The sequence below is a fragment of the Pristiophorus japonicus genome, chromosome 20, assembly GCF_044704955.1.
Source record: "Pristiophorus japonicus isolate sPriJap1 chromosome 20, sPriJap1.hap1, whole genome shotgun sequence".
Lineage (NCBI taxonomy): Eukaryota > Metazoa > Chordata > Chondrichthyes > Pristiophoridae > Pristiophorus > Pristiophorus japonicus.
Window position 1 is genome coordinate 3,105,084 of NC_091996.1, and position 7,817 is coordinate 3,112,900.

At 54.1% G+C, this 7,817-nt stretch overlaps 1 protein-coding gene and 1 pseudogene across 1 annotated transcript in view; both read left to right on the top strand.

The window, feature by feature from the left end:
- The first annotated feature begins 985 nt into the window (after window positions 1–985).
- Window positions 986–1,223, top strand: LOC139233245 (U2 spliceosomal RNA; annotated as a pseudogene).
- Window positions 1,224–5,917: 4,694 nt separating this feature from the next.
- Window positions 5,918–7,817, top strand: part of LOC139233061 (neurogenic locus notch homolog protein 1-like) — a 79,760-nt gene continuing 77,860 nt past the window's right edge. Inside the window, exon 1 of the mRNA XM_070863581.1 lies at window positions 5,918–6,258. Coding sequence (XP_070719682.1) covers window positions 6,210–6,258 — 49 coding nt within the window. The 5' untranslated portion in view covers window positions 5,918–6,209. The remainder of the gene's footprint in view (window positions 6,259–7,817) is intronic.

A 7,817-nucleotide genomic window follows, 5' to 3' on the forward strand; every position in this document is an offset into this window, starting at 1 on the left:
ACACACTGACTCTCACTGGGGGACAGTCCCACACACATTGACTCTCACTGGGGTATGGGTCCCACACACACTGACTCTCACTGGGGTATGGGTTCCTTTTAAAAAATGAATTCTCAGTATGTGGGCGTCACTGCCAAGGCGAGCATTGATTGCCCATCGCTGGTTGCCCGGAGAAGATGGCGGTGAGACACCTTCGTGAACCGCTGGTAGCAGGTTTGATACAAACTGAGGGGCCACTTCAGGAGTGGTTAAGAGTCAACCAGTTTTAGACTGGAGTCACGTATAAGAACATCAGAACATAAGGAAACTCATGTTTGACAAATTTTCTGGAGTTATTTGAGGATGTAACGAGCAGGGTGGATAAGGGGGAACCAGTGGATGTGGTGTATTTGGATTTCCAGATCTCATTCGATAAGGTGACACATAAGAGGTTACTGCACAAGACAAGAGCTCACGGGGTTGGGGTAATATATTCGCATGGATAGAGGATTTGGCTAACTAACAGAAAACAGAGAGTCGGGATAAACGGGTCATTTTCCGGTTGGCAAACAGTAACTAGTGGGGTGCCGCAGGGATCGGTGCTGGGGCCTCAACTATTTACAATCTATATTAATGACTTGGATGAAGGGACCGAGTGTAATGGAGCCAAGTTTGCTGATGATACAAAGATGGGTGGGAAAGCAAATTGTGAGGAGGACACAAAAAATCTGCAAAGGGATATAGACAGGCTAAGTGAGGGGGCAGCAATCTGGCAGATGGAGTATAATGTGGGAAAATGTGAGGTTATCCACTTTGGCAGAAATAATAGAAAAGCAAATTATAATTTAAATGGAGAAAAATTGCAAAGTGCTGCAGTACAGAGGGACCCGGGGGTCCTTGTGCTTGAAACACAAAAAGTTAGTCTGCAGGTACAGCAAGTGATCAGGAAGGGAAATAGAATGTTGGCCTTTATTGCCGGGGGGATAGAGTATAAAAGCAGGGAAGTCCTGCTTCTCGACCTTTTGGCTAAGATCATGCGTAACTGACCTGACAGGGGAGTAACCATGACCCCAAAGTGGTTCTCCCTGGATCAGGAAGGTGGTTCTCCTATGCTTTTTGGAAATAGGAGGTGGGTGGGGTGGATTGACCCATCCACCTCCACGGAGGTGTGTGGGGGACCTGACCCATCCACCTCCATGGCACGAACCTGGTATTGCAGTACTTCCAGGAACGGTGCAGTGGCTCTCGGCCTTTTGGCTAAGAGCATTGGCGCAGAGTGATCCTTGATGTGTGCAAGGTGACCTCTGGCGTTTGTGATTTGACAAACAATTGGAAAAATTGGCTACGAATAAATAATAATTAAAAAAAAAAGAGAAGTCCTTACACCTGTAGAGGGTATTGGTGAGGCCACACCTGGAGTACTGCGTACAGTTTTGGTCTCCGTATTTAAGGAAGGATATACTTGCTTAGGAGGCTGTTCAGAGAAGGTTCACTAGATTGATTCCGGAAATGAGGGGGTTGACTTATGAAGAAAGGTTGTGTAGGTTGGGTCTATACACATTGGAGTTCAGAAGAATGAGAGGTGATCTTATTGAAACATATAAGATAATGAGGGGGCTCGACAAGGTGGATGCAGAGAGGATATTTCCACTCATCGGGGAAACTAAAACTAGGGGGCATGGTCTTAGAATAAGGGGCCGCCCATTTAAAACTGAGATGAGAAGGAATTTCTTCACTCAGAGGGTTGTAAATCTGTGGAATTCTCTGCCCCAGAGAGCTGTGGAGGCTGGGACATTGAATATATTTAAAGTGGAGATAGACAGATTTTTGAGCGATAAGGGAGTGAAGGGTTATGGGGAGCGGGCGGGGAAGTGGAGCTGAGTCCATGATCAGATCAGCCATGATCGTATTGAATGGTGTGGCAGGCTCGAGAGGCCAAATGGTCTACTCCTGCTCCTATTTCTTATGTTCTGATAAGAATTAGGAGCAGGAGCCGGCCATTCGGCCCCTCGAGCCTGCTCCGCTATTCAGTAAGATCATGGCTGATCTTCTACCTCAACTCCACTTCCTTGTTCTATCCTCAAATCCCTTGATTCCCTTAATATCCAAAAATCTACCGATCTCTGTCTTGAATATACTCAAAAACTATATTGGCCCAGACCGGGTAAGGACGGCAGGTTTCCTTCCCTAAAGGACATCACTGAACCCGTTGGGTTTTTAACAACAATCCACAGCTTCATGGTCACTTTTACTGTGCTCAGCTTTATTTTTCAGAATTTTAAAGAAAGACTGAATTGAAATGATTAAACTGCCCCGTGGTGGGGTTTGAACACACATTCGCTGGGTTATTCGTCCGATACAGAACCACCAGATCAATTAAAAGTAATTGGTAGGAGGTTTAAAGTAATTGGTAGGAGGTTTAAAGTAATGGGTAGAAGGTTTAGAGGGGATTTGAGGGTAAATTTCTTCACCCAGAGGGTGGTGGGGGTCTGGAACTCACGGCCTGAAAGGGTGGTAGAGGCAGAAACCCTCACCACATTTAAACAGTACCTGGATGTGCTCCTGAAGTGCCGTAACCTACAGGACTACGGACCGAGAGCTGGAAAGTGGGATTAGGCTGGGTAGCTCTTTGTCGGCCGGCACGGACACGATGGGCCGAATGGCCTCCTGCCGTGCTGTAAATTCCTATGACTCTATGCCGATTACACTGGGATGATTCTGAGCAAAGCAACAGCCACACACAGGTGGTAGTCACATGTACCTGCGTGTGTGTACCTTGCTGCCAAGCCCGACCTGCAGGAACTCGTCGCGATCACTAACCCCTCCCGTGATACTCGGATCCATCGGTGACATGCGTGGGCATGATCCACACACTGCAATCAGAGCTGTTAAAAAGTCAATACACACTCCCTTCCTCTCCTCAAGCTGCTGACACTGGAGGCTGTTTGATCCGCTTGGGAGGCACTTTTTTTCATATCCATCGTGTAAGTGTCGGCTGACTGGCTGTGGGAAGCTTCGCACTGTTTATGTTCCTCTTCTCGCCAATCTCTGCACATACACCCTTTGCAGCTGGGGTCACTGGGCAGTGATCAGGAGCAGGAACCCTGGCTGATTTCCCCTCTCTCTAACCCAGGGGTCACTGGGCAGTGATCAGGAGCAGGAACCCTGGCTGATTTCCCCTCTCTCTAACCCAGGGGTCACTGGGCAGTGATCAGGAGCAGGAACCCTGGCTGATTTCCCCCTCTCTAACCCAGGGGTCACTGGACAGTGATCAGGAGCAGGAACCCTGGCTGATTTCCCCTCTCTCTAACCCAGGGGTCACTGGGCAGTGATCAGGAGCAGGAACCCTGGCTGATTTCACTCTCTCTCTAACCCAGGGGTCACTGGGCAGTGATCAGGAGCAGGAACCCTGGCTGATTTCCCCTCTCTCTAACCCAGGGGTCACTGGGCAGTGATCAGGAGCAGGAACCCTGGCTGATTTCCCCTCTCTCCAACCCAGGGGTCACTGGGCAGTGATCAGGAGCAGGAACCCTGGCTGATTTCCCCTCTCTCTAACCCAGGGGTCACTGGGCAGTGATCAGGAGCAGGAACCCTGGCTGATTTCCCCTCTCTCTAACCCAGGGGTCACTAGGCAGTGATCAGGAGCAGGAACCCTGGCTGATTTCCCCTCTCTTTAACCCAGGGGTCACTGGGCAGTGATCAGGAGCAGAAACCTTGGCTGAATTTCTCGTTTTGTAATCGGGAATGATAAGCCTAATTATTGTGTCCCAACTGATATCTGGGAACGTAGCACAGAGCTGGATCTGAGAACAATGCTGCATTTCCATAGCGCCTTTCACCACCTCATGACATCCCAAAGCGCTTTGCAGCCAATGAAATACTTTTTTTGAAATGTGGTCACTGTTGCAATGTAGGAAACACAGCAAGCTCCCACAAACAGCGATGAGATTTTAAAAGAAATTCTGTGATGAATTTGCATTTGCTGCCATCATAGAAATTTACAGCACTGAAGGAGGCCCATCGTATCCATGCCAGCCGACAAAGAGCTATCCAGTCTAATCCCACTTTCCAGCTCTCGGTCCGTAACCATGTAGGCTTACTTTGGAGGGGCAGTACTGAGGGAGTGCCGCACTGTTGGAGGGGCAATACTGAGGGAGTACTGCACTGTCGGAGGGGCTGTTCTGAGGGAGCGATGCACTGTCGGAGGGGCAGTACTGAGGAAGCGCTGCACTGTCAGAGGGGCAGTACTGAGGGAGCATCGCACTGTCGGAGGGGCAGTACTGACGGAGTGCTGCACTGTCGGAGGGGCTGTACTGAGGAAGCACTGCACTGTCAGAGGGGCACTACTGAGGGAGCACCGCACTGTTGGAGGGGCAGTACTGAGGGAGTGATGCACTGTCGGAGGTGCACTTTCGGATGAGACATTAAACTGAGGCTCAGTCTGCCCTCTCAGGTGGATGTAAAAGATCCCACAGCAATATTTCATAGAAGGAGCAGGGAAGTTATCCCTGATATCGCAGACAATATTTCTCCCTCAATTAACGTTACAGAAACAGATGATCTGGTTTTTATCCCATTGCTGTTTGTGAGATTTTGCTGTGAGCAAATTAGCTGCGCGTTTCTGACATTACAACAGTGACCGCACTTCAAGAATTGGCTGTAAAGCACGTTGGGACGTCCTGAGGTGTGAAAGGGGCCGTGGAAATGAAAGGAATCATGCAGTGATTACACTCTCCCGCCTGTGGTGGCGCTGCAGCTCCACTGGGTAATTACCGCGTGACATGTTGACATAGAGATTTCCCGTTGTAAAGCTGGAAGTGGGAATTTATAAAGGAAATATAAAAATCAGCACCTAATATCTGACTTTACGCCCGTTAACAGGAAGTCTGGGCTGATGTAAAGTTTTTAATATTTAATAAATAGAGAGTAGATTTTGGGAAATACAGACACGGGACAAGGGTGTACTATAAAATCTGAACTGCCTGTTCAGGGTTATTGTGACAGGAATGAAATCAAATACTTAAAGGAAATAAGGAATCCAATAAAGCGTGAAGAATTTCAGTAAACTTTCTAAACTTTGTTCACTTTAAACCAAATTAAAGTTGAGCTGTTTTCTGCAGTCAGACTGGGGGAGTTTGTGCAATGATTGCCCAGAGGGTTAACCTGTGTTAGAGGTGTGTGTTGCCCCGGGTTGGGGGGTCTGGGTTAGCCCGGGTTGGGGGGGTCTGGGTTAGCCCGGGTTGGGGGGGTCTGGGTAAGCCCGGGTTGGGGGGGTCTGGGTAAGCCCGGGTTGGGGGGTCTGGGTTAGCCCGGGTTGGGGGGGTCTGGGTTAGCCCGGGTTGGGGGTGTCTGGGTTAGCCTGGGTTGGGGGGGTCTGGGTTAGCCCGGGTTGGGGGGGTCTGGGTAAGCCCGGGTTGGGGGGGTCTGGGTAAGCCCGGGTTGGGGGGGTCTGGGTTAGCCCGGGTTGGGGGTCTGGGTTAGCCCGGGTTGGGGGGGTCTGGGTTAGCCCGGGTTGGGGGTCTGGGTTAGCCCGGGTTGGGGGGGTCTGGGTTAGCCCGGGTTGGGGGTGTCTGGGTTAGCCCGGGTTGGGGGGGTCTGGGTTAGCCCGGGTTGAGGGGGTCTGGGTTAGCCCGGGTTGGGGGGGTCTGGGTTAGCCCGGGTTGAGGGGGTCTGGGTTAGCCCGGGTTGGGGGGTCTGGGTTAGCCCGGGTTGGGGGTCTGGGTAAGCCCGGGTTGGGGGTGTCTGGGTTAGCCTGGGTTGGGGGGTCGGGCTGTGCCTCTCCCCCCGAGGCTCGGAGCGCTGTGGTTCTGCGGAACTTTTCTGGCCAGCTTTATGCAAATCCCGGAGCCAATCCCCGCCCCTCGGGGCACACAGAGAAAAGTTTATTCACTTTCCAACCTCAGTCCAGCCGCCAGCGCCCGACACAGCAACAGGTTACAGTGAGAGAGCGGCTCTGTCTGGGGGTCTCTCCAGTCCCAGCTGAAGATCAGTGTCTGCAAAACCCCTCACCCCCCCCCTCTGCTGGGACACGATTCAACCTTTGCTCCAGGATTAATTTAATTTTGGGAAAGAATTGCAAGAAAGGATATTTAATTTTGGATCCAACTTTATTACTTCTGCCTCTGCCTCCCCGGGACGCGCTGTGGATTTATGGTGTGCCTGAAGAGCTGAAGCTTGTGGGCGAGAGGACGAGCCGAGAGAAAGGATTGTCTGTGAAGTGCCGAGGAGGAATGTTCGCCCCGAGCCTGTTCCTCATCTCACTGCCAGTCCTGGTGCAAGGTAGGAGCGACCACCGCCCCCTCCCGGGCTGTGTCTGGGGGCTCCTGTCTGATACTGGGGCTGGGGTTAGGGGGACAGGGGGCAGGGGAGCAGAGGGGCTGGGGTTAGGGGGACAGAGGGGCAGGGGGGCTGGGGGTAGGGGGACAGTGGGGCAGGGGGCTGGGGTTAGGGGGCCAGAGGGGCAGGGGGGCTGGGGTTAGGGGGACAGAGGGGCAGGGGGGGCTGGGGTTAGGGGGACAGAGGGGCAGGGGGGCTGGGGTTAGGGGGGACAGAGGGGCAGGGGGGCTGGGGTTAGGGGGACAGGGGGGCTGGGGTTAGGAGGACAGAATGGCAGGGGGGCTGGGGTTAGGGGGACAATATCCAGGGGGCAGGATGCAGGGGGCAATGTCATGTTACTCTGTGTTGCTGGGTGCCGAGTTGGGGCGAGTTTGGAGTTTCCACTTGTTGCAGTTCAGGATCAGATTATGGGAGAGGCTGTGAAAGTTGTCTGTCTCAGACTGCCTGGGATCCAGTCCCCTCCATCCCTCCCCTCCCCCCCCCTCCCCCCCCCCCCCCCGTCTCACTCTCTTTTCCCCCCTGTCTCACTCTCTTTTCCCCCCTCTCACTCTCTTCCCCCCCTCACTCTCTTCCCCCCCCGCTCCCCAGTCTCACTCTCTTTCCCCCCCGTCTCACTCTCTTCCCCCCCCGTCTCACTCTCTTCCCCCCCCCCCGTCTCACTCTCTTCCCCCCCCCCCCGTCTCACTCTCTTCCCCCCCCCCCCGTCTCACTCTCTTCCCCCCCCCCGTCTCACTCTCTTTTTTTCCTCCCCCCCCGTCTCACTCTCTTTTCCCCCCGTCTCACTCTCTTTCCCCCCCCGTCTCACTCTTTCCCCCCCCCCGTCTCACTCTCTTTCCCCCCCCCCGTCTCACTCTCTTTCCCCCCCCCCCGTCTCACTCTCTTTTCCCCCCCCGTCTCACTCTCTTTCCCCCCCCCCCCGGTCTCACTCTCTTTTCCCACCCCCCCCGGTCTCACTCTCTTTCCCCCCCCCGTCTCACTCTCTTTCCCCCCCCCCGTCTCACTCTCTTCCCCCCCCCGTCTCACTCTCTTTCCCCCCCCCCGTCTCACTCTCTTTCCCCCCCCCCCGTCTCACTCTTTTCCCCCCCCCGTCTCACTCTCTTTCCCCCCCCCCGTCTCACTCTCTTCCCCCCCCCCGTCTCACTCTCTTTCCCCCCCCCGTCTCACTCTCTTTCCCCCCCCCGTCTCACTCTCTTTCCCCCCCCTCTCACTTCTTTCCCCCCCTCACTCTCTTTCCCCCCCCTCACTCTCTTCCCCCCCCGTCTCACTCTCTTTTCCCCCCCCGTCTCACTCTCTTTCCCCCCCGTCTCACTCTCTTTCCCCCCCCCCGTCTCACTCTCTTTCCCCCCCCCCTCTCCTCTCTTCCCCCCCTCTCACCTCTTTCCCCCCCTCACTCTCTTCCCCCCCCTCACTCTCTTCCCCCCCCCCCGGCTCACTCTCTTTCCCCCCCCCGTCCTCTCACTCTCTTTCCCCCCCCCCGTCTCACTCTCTTTCCCCCCCCCCGC